Genomic DNA, 11,485 nt, shown 5'->3' with positions numbered 1-11,485 from the left:
GTGTAAAAATAATCCAACACCGTATCAGCTTCAGGTTGGATACTCCAACTGTTATGAATTAATCTCTCTGTTCATTAGACTAGCTGCTGAATTCAAATTTGGATATATGGCTTACCCAGGAGAAAGAGTGCTTTTTAGATTCATGGTTTTAAGGAACCAGTAAGCCATGCAACTCCAACAGTACAACGTAACCTTTTGCAGCTTACTGTGCTACTGCACACCCTGTTCTGCCCTCAACACAAGTGGCACAGGAGAAACTTCTGTAAATGATGATAATTTTCAATGTTATAAATCTCTAATAGTAAAGAGAAACTTTGCACTTCAACTTACTGCTAATTACGAAAACATTTTTTTCAGTTTCGGTCAAATGAATTAGCATTTCTTCACTTAAATACTCAACACATTTAATATGCCTTAATACTTTCAAGAGTTTGACATTCAAAGTTAACTTCGAAAGAATGTTCCTGTTACATAAAGCACTGAGTTTTCCCCATATGTTTATTCCTTAAAGTCAGTCTATGAAAGACTGATTTTTTTAAACATTTCTGCTAAGAGTTGCAATTTAAAAATGAAATTTAATTCTTATAGTTTCAAAGCCATGTTTCAAAGTGAGCTTTACATATTCTGTGCAACATCCCATTTCCTTTCGGTGCAGAGGTACAGGTCTCAAAGTTACGCAGCTGCAATCGAGTTATCATCTGCTCGACGACCCTGAGGCTTTAAGAAAACAGAGACAGAGAATTAAAAGGAAAAGCACAAAAAACCTGCCACAGACCCAGGAAAGACTAAGGCCATTACGAAGCTCATTCTGCAGTAGGTGGCGTTGATCAATGCAGCTCTAGTACCCAAGCGCAGCATTAAGCCCACCCTTAACTCCTAACGGCTTCCAACAGTAGCACGGAGAACATCCAGCTGGAATTTCAGTTTGGCCCAGCGAGTACTTAGCAGAAGCCTCAGTTCCTGAGCTGCCCCGTTAAATGTCACCTCCATACACAGGTGGACAGCTTAGCACAAGGCCTGGCTGAGCGGAGTTCCGAGTATCACTGCAGTATAAAAAGCTGATCATTATCAATGCGTAAATAAGCAGCGGGACTGACAGTTTCTTGGAGGAATTTTAAGTAGAATCACCAGAGATGGGAGAGAGCAAAAATAAAATATTCTTTTAAAGAAGAAAAGGCATCCTTAGAATAAGGTTTTTTTTGAAGTGCCGACAGCTCCAAAAGCAGAAGGCAAGGCATTCTGAAGCCTGAGAGATTCCACAGGAGCATCGAGAACACTGTGCTTTTCAGGAAAAAAGCCTTTTGTATTGACTTTGGAGGACATCTTGACAACCAATCTAGAAGAGCCACTGATTGACAGCATATGCAAAAAGTTAGTTCTGCCTATCTCTTTTGGCTAAAACATAACTGAAAGAATGCCAGGCCTGTTTCCTGGAAACGGGATTACAGATGTCTGAACAAGTCCACCTCAGGTCATATAAACAAACTCTTCAGGCTCCTTGATCGCTAAGAGTCTGACTAACGAGCGAATACAACATTCTGGAGACAGCAGCAGTGGAATGAGAAAGCATTGTTTTGGACAACTGGATTTAAATGGTTCTTAAGAAGTCAAGAGAAGCCTGTGATCCATTTTTCATGACATGATCGAATTGTCTTCAGAGTCATACCACTTAAGAAAAAAAAAAACCTAGACTGAGTGATTCACTGAGAGGATGTGTTTTTAGAAGTTATTTAAAGAGGCGTGGGATGCTACAGTGTTTCTGAACCCAGTCATATGGACTGCTCAAACACTTTTTTTTTCCCCCCGAAGTGCTACAAATTATGGTATTGAAGTATTTCATTATGTTTAGCTCACTCCATTGTACTCAAAATGGAGACAACTTTAAAACTAATTTTAGAGTAAGGCACAGAACAGGAGACAGGCTAAGCCCGTTCAGCTAGTTTATTTAATTGCAACCAAATACCTGTTGCACTAACAGATTTCCTAAGGATTTTAGTTGACGACACCAACGCACAACCCAAGACTTTTCAAAGCAAATAACCGTTCCAAGCCAGCCATTTTAATCCGCTTAGAAACACTCAGCTTTGAGCAGAGCTAGGGTGGTAGCCCCCAAAAACCGAGCAGCCCCACAGGAAGCCTTTGTAGATACAAGGCACTTTTCACAGCCTTACCTTTACGAAAATGTGCGTTGGTATGAATCGTCTGAGCAACTGATTAGTGAAGTTTGGGAATCGCAGCAAGTTGACGTGAAGAGATGGTAACTGCTGGTATCCAGCCATCAGAGGATAGAAGTTATATAACATTTCCTGCTGTGTGCCAGGAAGGATTCTTAATCGGATCTTAAAAAAAGAGAGAAGACCACAAACATAAGTAAGTTCTGTGACCAAAAGTAGTCCTCTGTGTATTTCTATTTATATACTATTTACTTTCTGGAGTTGGAAAGAGTGCAACCATTTGCCTATTCCAGTTAAACAGTCACTTCTACGCTGGAACACCATGCTACCCATAAGCAACACGACAAACGGCTCCTGGTCAGGCTTCCACTTAGCCCTTCTTTAAATGCAGGCTGTATCCACGTGTTCCTCCAGACAGAGCTGACCATAATTTAAACATCTAAACCCCAATGAGTTTTTCCTCTCTCCACATCGGTGTAAGTCTAATCAACATATCCTTCACTACCAGATAAGCCCACAGGATCAGTAGAGGCGACTACTTTGTACCTGTTTGAGGCCAGAGAACATGAAGGCATCACTGGGTTCCACTGACACCTCCACATCCTGGACTAAGTTGGTCTTATTTTGCAGGTGATATCTGACAGGCAGAGACTCTCGGACTCGACCAAACGATGGCAGATCTTTGGAAAGAAAGTAATCTCAAATACAAAATACATTTTAAAGTTCCATACATAAAAAATACCTGCAAAGAGCAGTGAAAAGTTTGAAGAAAAAAAAAAAGATACAATAACAAGGCGTCTAAAGCATTTCTGACAAGAATTTTCAGAAAAAGATTAAAGAACAGAACACAACTTCACTACAACTTTTCAATAATGCATCTTGAGCATCTAGTTACAAAACCTCCAACTGCCAACACTGTCCAGGAATGCTAACTAGGAAGTCACTTCGGTGCTGCCTGATATTTGCAGCTTACCAAAACCTTATCAGATACTGTCAGGAAGCTCCTTCAAAATAATTTAAGAAAGGATGGTGGAAGAATCTCAGTACAAATGAAACCGTCCCAAGGAAAGCATAGGAATGCTGTGTGTTTGGTGAGCATTCTGGTTCTGCTCTTGGGCAGGTGAAGTGCTAGAAGAGAAACAGTTCACCTGCCTGCAAGCTGCTCCAACCTTTCAGGCTTACTTTCCTGGGATGCAGCCAGGGTGTGGGTGGATGGAATAATTCTTGCCTTAGATCTCTAGAGAAACCTACTGGGAAGGTATCATCAGCATCATCAACTCTGGCATCTGTGCTGTCACGCAACACAGGTCAACCCATTGACAGCTTTTAAGAACATACTTGTGTAACCACCTTCCAGTTCCTCCCTTAAATTGAAGGGGGGGGGGAAAGAGGGGCAAGGCTTGAGGCAGTCTAAGCAACGATACAGTTTCTTTCACTAGCTCCATAACATCCAGCAACAGTTTTCTGTCTTCTGCTACCATAAATGCAAGCTCTAGACACTGTGAAATTTTGGCAGTCCTAAAAATTCCAACTGGGACGTGTATGGTGCCAAACTAATATTACCTGCATTAACATGGAGGGGAATGCTCTCTACAATCACATGTGGTAGAGTGATGACTGTACTAACGACAGGTACACTTTCCACAGGTGAACTTCTGCAGGAAAATGTCAAAACACAGACCGCATTGGAAGTTATACAAGATAAAGTATCAAGTACATACACCAAAAGAACATCACTTACCTGTGACTAAACTAAAATTACAGTAATTTCAGTGGTGGAAAGAAAAAGCCCAGATACTGATATTTGATTGTTTGCAGTGAGTAAAAGAAGTGCCACAGCATGGAGAGAAGACAAAGAGGCAACTAAGGAAACTAAACCGCTCTAAAAATAAATAAAAGCCAACTAAGAAGATGGATAAACCTCAAAATTTGTCTTTGAAAAAACTGAGTGACAACATAAATCCACAATCTAGGGTGGGAAAACAGTTTTCCCATTTAAAAAGTGTGTTTGTTTCTACTGCTGCAAAGCTATTCTTCTGACTTGGCTTCTCAAGGGCACTATTTCATAGGAGAAAACAGGGAGCAGAAGAGGACAAAGCAGCTTTGTAATTGACCTAATACCTTACAAAAAAAGCAAGCTTTGTGGAATGTCAAAACCATAACCACATAGCATTTATCTCAAGTGAAGTACATATTTAATCAAGTCTAATAAGCTAAACAGTAATTAGTAAGGTCCAAAGTCTAGATAACGCTTGCTACAGGAAGATCTAAAATCAAAAAAAAGAAAAAACCCAATGACCACTAAACACCCAAAACAATAACCATCCCAAATAAACCCAAACAAGTCACTGGGATCCCTAAAAGCTAACCAACTTATTTGCTCTCCCCATCCAGGCCAAAAGATACTCACCTCTTCCAAGAAATGATATAACATCCAGTTGCCACTCCACTAGCATTAGTAACTGGAGGACATCGAAGGCAAAAGCACTCACTGGCACTCTCACCTGTCTGTAAAACAACTATCAGCAAGATTTTGTTTAAAAATCAAAGCATAATCATTACTGCAGAAGCCACCAAATCTAAAAATCCAATGACACAAACAAGTATACAGCCAGAAAGCTCTTTGAAGTGCTTTGCAAAGCATACCTACATAATACATACATTCAATAAAGATTGTGAAGTATCCCAGTACACAAAAAGGTGATGTATACAACTGTGAGTTTACTTTCTGAACAGCACTATGCAGTCTCTCATATACACACAGAACAAGTCATTGCAAATGTAGAGTTTGTGCACACACACACAAAAAAGCAAAAATAATGCCAATTCAAATTCTGTACTTCTCCCACAGCAAATTTCAAGACAACAGCATAAGACTTCTCTCGTTTTAAAATGAAAACGAAATGGACATTTCTCCTCTCCCATCCAAACGAGTGAGAGGAAACAAGAAGAATCTACTAGCTTTGAATTTTCACTCTCTTTAATTTTTTCTTTCTCTCTCTCCACTTGAATGAACTAGAGAAAAAAGTACCTTTTCACTTGGAGTGATTAAAAAAAATAACAGATGTTCCGGTCATTCAAAATTAATCATTAATATTTAGGTCTTACAAGCAAAAAAAATCGTCAACAAAAAAGTGGACAGCTAAATAGCTGGTATCTGAAGGGGTTCAAACCTCCTGGCAGTTTGCTCTTCAGAAGCAACAATCAGAAGCCATGAAGCACACTGTGCCAGAGCTGAAGATGAAATACCATAGTTTGAAGACTAAAGGACCTGGGAAAATTGCTTTTTGCCAGGTAATCCTTGAATCTACGGAAGAAGTAGAGTCTTGCAAGTCCTTGATTACACTGGCAGACAGCTGCTCCACGATCAGGCAGCCACCCAGACTGCTGCATTGTATTCCAAGTTTTGACAGAATACACACATTTTCACATCTCTGACTCAGCAAATGCAAAGACAACATTTTGCTGTAAGATTTTGGATCAGCTCTACTGCTAAGTACGCCATTTATTTGGCTTTAAAGTTAACATGCTGCACTCTTCAAAATTGAGACCCGCAGGATTTTTAAATTTTATTTAACATTTAAGTAACAAGTTAAACTGTTAGGATTAAAAAAAAGTAAAATATATATATGTTCAGTTCTAACTGTTCTTTATAGCCCAACCTGCTTAGCTTCGCATTTTTCAATTTCACAACTACAATCACATACATGGACCACTTCAGCCTTTGGATGCTGCCTGTATCAGGTGGTAAAGTGTTTGCATTCCAGAAAGTAAATGCACCTCAAACACTGGAAATATTGAGTATGTTTTCACATGGATATCTAAGAAGTTGCATATCAGAAGTACTTTCAGGTGCTTTCCCTTAAGCCTGTTACATTTAAAATTTTGGTTACCATCCATCACTCAAGTCCATTTACTTGATCTAGTGAAGTAGAACTAATTTTTTGAAGCATACTGATAGTTGTTTGCCAGAACACAACTTATATTATTAACCAGCTTTCTTCCATTTAGAGTTTGATAAGAAAATGCTGTTTAAAATGTCCCCATTTCTTTCTCCCAACTTATGCAAACAGTATCCTCCTTATAGAAAGGATAAGCTAAGAAAACTTACCATTCTCCACATAAGATTCCAGTTGATCTACTGGGGTCATGGAAGCTGACAGCTGTAACTGGCTGGTTACAATAGTGAGAGGCCAAGGAGAGGCACTCAGGATGTCAGTCATCAGTAAAAATGGTAAATCTGCAAATACTCTGTCCAAGTGCTCCAACTGTCAAGACAGACACAAGCTCTGGCTATTTTAACTAAACAGGGTGCGACTACCGAAAGTGGCGTGACTCCAAGATATCAGCAACTTTTCAAACACATACCTTCGTGGAGACAAATTTGACAGCAACGTCAAAAGGAAATACTGTTTCTATGGTTACAGTTTCATCCTGTATAGATAACAAACGGTGAGAAGAAGAGGGAGAAAAAAAGTTATATTCAGTTTCAGACCTGGCTATTGTTGTCAAAGGTTACTAACGTAAAGTTATTTTTAATCTTTATTTTAACCAATTCCTCCTCAGGGCAGAATGTATCTTTAAGATATTTAACGAAACACTTATTCCGATTATTCTTACGAAAGTGCTCACCCTAAACTGGTCTACCATACAGCTAATTTAGCATTTTTTTCTGTCTACTAGAAAGGCTTCTGAGAGCCTTGGAATGACAGCTTTTAGATTGAGAATATTTCTTGTATTTCATTATCTCCAGCAACTAGTACATCTTTACATCCTACCCGGTGGCACTTGCAGATGATTTCTTTCCCCTCAACGACAGTGTTGATTAAGTAAGAAACGTAAACCAGAAACATTCTTGCACCGACTGTTCCACAACGAATGTATATTGGTTTTTCCAGCTGCAAAATAAAGGAGACAATATGAGCCAAACGATACCTAAATTATATTAACTGGGCCTAGAGCTGTCCAAAACTTGTTAAGTATCTTACTTGGTCCAAGAGGGCAATAGCAGAATGGATATTACTTTGACCATAAAGAATCTCCTACAATGCGTGATCTTAGTAATTTAGTGAATTACTTTAATCAGAGTAGCACAGCTCCAGTTGCTTCACTACTGATGCTTGTCTGTTACTTAAGGGTACAGGAAAAGAATCATTACTGTGTAATACACAATATACCCAACTTCTAATTTACTAGTCACAATTCCAGTTTGGTGCAACATCTGCATATTTGGTCCTCTACCATGCCAAATCGCACTTGCTGACTATTATTATCTCCTGTCCGTTAGGCAGTGCATTTAAACTGTTGAGATTAGCCTCCTTATTTTATTTCTTATCTCCCACCTGTTATCATCAATCCCAGAACATACCTTACTCCCAAATTTAGTCCAAAAGGGGATCTAGCTAAAGAAACTTTAAGTAAACAATAGGTAAAGTATGCCATAAGCATTTCATTTACCAGTTCAGATATTTGAAAGTAAACATAGGTCCTTCTAAGAGTTTATTAGTTGATCCCCATTTTCTTCAGTGTGATATATAAAGAAGGTTTTACGCCTTCACCTTTTCCCCTGGTTGCAAGTCTCCTACAGGGATATCGGGAAGCAGTGCAGGAAAGGAGTCATCACATGCATCTGTTCCATGAAGAGTCACTTGAGTTTTCTGAGTCAGGTTGGCATCTTGCCCTAGGATTAAAAATAGACTTCATATCCAACACAGGTTTACACCACTGCAGCATGAAAGCAATAACTAAAAATAATAAAATATTCATCTCTAGAAGAAACGCATGACAAACAAGTGTCGTTCCTTTGGTTGAGGGAATCTTTCAAGAGTACCAAGAGGGTAAATCTGACAACATCTAAAGTTTTCTGAATTGGAGAGTTCACATCCTGCATGGGTCAGGGTCAAAAGGCCAAAAAAATAATCTCAAAAATCCAGATGTTCTCTACCATACACAAAATACAACATGATTATGCGACCTAGGTTTTTCTTGGTACTCCATACGATATAAAAAGGAAGTTTCACTCTTCTGTTTTCAAGAGCATGACTTAATGATTTTACATCCTTTAAAATTGTTCTGAATCCATGTCAAAGAGATGTGAAAACAAATGTATACATGTTAAATGACATCGTTAAGTCAGAGGTTGACTAGAATAATAGCATTACTGCAGTCATGTGGGATCATTTTCAAAGCAAAACAAGGCACATCTTGCCAGAGTTGCAACTGTAAAAAAGTCACCTTCCCTATAAATGAAATGTCAGATTTCAATTGTTCTTTTAATGTAATCAGCAAGCCCACACTGACCTTGTATTACGTGTTAAGAGTCAAGACCAAGTGGAGAAAAAAATAAACGTCAAGACCAACGATTAAACACTGCTTTCGGAGCCAAGCCCAAGCATCCAATTAAGTAAGTTTAAAGAACACTCCACTGACTTTAATGAACCATCCAAATGTACAGGGAATATGGTTTTATTTCAGAATACACAGCACATATTACATCCTATATGCTAGTGGCTTAAAAATATTTTTGCCTTTTAGGATAATTGCTACAAAGAGGTGTACCGAGTATGACATTTGGACTTCAAATATTGAAAACTGTCAGCAACAACTACATACAGATAACTAGGACATGTAATATTTGCATTTTTTCTTTTTAATTTGAAGGAATAGCGCTTCAGTTCACCACCAGTCCCCAAATGTCAAGTAGCTTGAAGACCAAACCATGTTGTCCAGGGCAAGGGGAAAAAAAAAAAATTGTGGCAGAAAAGCCACAGTGGCTATATTTAGGAACCATTTTATTTAGTACTGTCTTAATGCTTTCATCTCAGCAAGAAAAAGATCCATCTCTTGGGAAAAGAAAAATTTAGTTATGAGCAATTAAATAAAAGATTAAGGAGGAATACAAAAGCTTCCATGTTTTCTTTCAAGCTTGTAAAGACATGTTTTGAAAGTACCCATGTAGACAGCACTGACAAGCAGTGGTTAGGATAACCATAAGTGAATTAGTCTGTTAGCTCTTCTTCTGACACTAGTATCTCACCAGTCCCAACCTTCACTTTGGTTTGACTCTTAATTACTGCAGGAGACCCTTTTACTCTATTTCTCTGCATAGCATCAAGAACAAGGAGTCAATTAGAAGACTGCTGGATTAAAAGGAAATAACCCCAAATACCTGGCTTTAGACCTGCTGTAAGCTTAACATCTTTGGCCACTGTCTCCTCATGTGACTGGATTGTCACAATCAAACAATACATTTCATTAGTCAGGGCAGGAGGTTCATGACGGAGCTGAACAGAAATGTTTGGCACTCTAGAAATAATCCTTTAAGAAAAAAAAGACAAGACTCAGTTATTGTATGTTTCTTAGATAAGAAGTTTTTAAGCCTAGTTTAAAGGAGATTAAAACAGCCTATTGTGTAAGACAGTCCTGACAACCACCGGCCTATTCAACTAGGATATGCAAGACTCCTGAAAAGCAACATGATGGGAAAACATTTTGGAACCCTAGTAACAAACATTAATGGTTCAGATGTTCTGCCAGGAAAAAGTACCCCCAACAGCAACTGGATTTAATTCCCTTGAATACATCTAAATTAGAGCTAGCCTATTTATTAATAATTATTTCCAATACATTTTCTTAGGGATTCTTTGTTTGTGTGATGGCTTTTGTAAAAGAACAAAACCACCTCCTAGTTTGCACAAAAATCTGGGAAAGTCTGCCTAGCAAGGTTAGGTGAAGGGGAGAACCAAAGCATACTTGATATACTCAGGGATAGAGGCAAGCTTCTCCTGTACTTCTAGCTATCTGGAGCTTCAAAAGTCCTAAAGAATTAAGACAATACCCATCTTATCCCCAGTTAAGCAATGACATACTAAAAAGGTCATATTAAAGTAGTCCCAACAAATCTGTTGTCTTCTTTTGGGCAGAGTAATCAGGACTTCACAGGAGACTCTCAGTGATACATTATATACTTATTTTCAATTTTTTACTCACATAGTGCTTGCCTGAATAGTCAAACTGTCCCAGTGCACTTCATTATCTGGAAGCTTAGGTCTTCGCCTGAAGGATCGTGCTGCCTGTAATGCTTCTTGAGATGAAGCAGCATCTCCACCTCCCCCACGCCAGTTCAGTACCACACATCGGCCAGATTCGCTTCCCAGGATCAAATCCACAGAGGTGATCTGATAGACACAAATTTAAACATCTACTGATCACTTTGTCTTCAGATCACCTCTGTAAGAATATAGTTTTCCAATATATACAGGCACAATAAAGATGGGTATCACCAAAAAGCTTCTGGCAGCCTTGCAGACCGAAGACACCTCACCACTTCAAGAATCCATTTAACGAAACCGTAGTAGGGAAAGTATCACTCAGGTGTGTGTGGTGTAGGACTTTGTAGTTTCCTACCCTCCCATAGTGCTACACCACCCTTCCCTTCATGCACCTCCCCCCACCAGGCTTCTTTTTAACGTATTGCACATATGAAAAAAACAAACCAAAAAAACCAATCTTGAATTAATACTTAAGTTTTTGTGATAATTTTTTGTCTTGGCATTGTCAATAAAATTGCACTCATTTTTGGTACTTCATTTCGAGAATTCAAACATTTGGAAAAGCAGTGACACTAGTAACTGCTGCCAGATTGGAGGCAGCTTTGTAGTTTTGAGTTCTTTGTAAGCACCAGTAAGAAAGGCGTAAAAAAAATTGACAAACCTCAATCTTCTTTCCTACATCTTCAGTTTTTGCAACAAATTTGAAAGTGAACTTTCTCGTTCTGCCAGGGACTAAGCACATTGTTCCTTGCGATGAGTGTTCTAGAATATCACTTTTTTGATAGGCTTCTTCTACCACACAGTATTGGTTGTAATCCTACAATGGAGGAGCGGGGAAAAAAGCTGGTAAATCCAGACTCAAGACATCTTTAGAGAGTAATGGTAGCACAGCAAATATTAAGGCTCCATGTTACCAGATTGAACTATATGGATTCTTGCTGCTTTTCACACTGCTGAAGATGACTTAGCAAGTAATTACAATGCAATTCTTTGGTACAAGATACCAATTATACTAACGTAACTTCATGCAAGAACATCAAGAGAAATAAGACATTAAAATGATCTTTCTGAAACTTTACAGACAGCTTAGTAGAATAACGAGGATATAATAGATGAACTGCATTTGGGAGTTTTATCACAGTATCAATACACTTGTCAAAAGGAAAAGATAACGCAAAAAGAAAAAGCACCTTTCCAACTTAAATATCCATACAATCTTGGAAAAGAACTTTTGAATTTTTTTATGTTTAAAAACATTGA

The 11,485-nt window shown here is 38.5% G+C and overlaps 1 protein-coding gene across 2 annotated transcripts in view; it reads right to left on the bottom strand.

Moving 5' to 3' along the window:
- Positions 1 to 6: 6 nt before the first annotated feature.
- TRAPPC11 (trafficking protein particle complex subunit 11) overlaps positions 7 to 11,485 on the bottom strand; it is a 29,001-nt gene continuing 17,522 nt past the window's right edge. Inside the window, exons 18-29 of one of the 2 annotated variants that reach the window (XM_080379311.1) lie at positions 10,887 to 11,042; positions 10,164 to 10,351; positions 9,343 to 9,491; positions 7,733 to 7,854; positions 6,953 to 7,072; positions 6,543 to 6,608; positions 6,286 to 6,442; positions 4,585 to 4,693; positions 3,738 to 3,829; positions 2,721 to 2,854; positions 2,172 to 2,339; positions 7 to 717 (exon numbers count right to left, since the gene is read on the bottom strand). In XM_080379311.1, coding sequence (XP_080235437.1) covers positions 673 to 717; positions 2,172 to 2,339; positions 2,721 to 2,854; positions 3,738 to 3,829; positions 4,585 to 4,693; positions 6,286 to 6,442; positions 6,543 to 6,608; positions 6,953 to 7,072; positions 7,733 to 7,854; positions 9,343 to 9,491; positions 10,164 to 10,351; positions 10,887 to 11,042 — 1,506 coding nt within the window. In that variant the 3' untranslated portion in view covers positions 7 to 672. Of the gene's footprint in view, positions 718 to 2,171; positions 2,340 to 2,720; positions 2,855 to 3,737; positions 3,830 to 4,584; positions 4,694 to 6,285; positions 6,443 to 6,542; positions 6,609 to 6,952; positions 7,073 to 7,732; positions 7,855 to 9,342; positions 9,492 to 10,163; positions 10,352 to 10,886; positions 11,043 to 11,485 lie in introns of those variants that run through there. The other variant, XM_080379312.1, reaches the window with a different exon arrangement.

This window comes from Falco punctatus (assembly GCF_963210335.1).
Source record: "Falco punctatus genome assembly, chromosome: 1".
NCBI classification, from domain to species: domain Eukaryota; kingdom Metazoa; phylum Chordata; class Aves; order Falconiformes; family Falconidae; genus Falco; species Falco punctatus.
The sequence above is the reverse complement of the archived record's forward strand: the minus strand, read 5'-3'. Positions and strand labels throughout refer to the sequence as shown.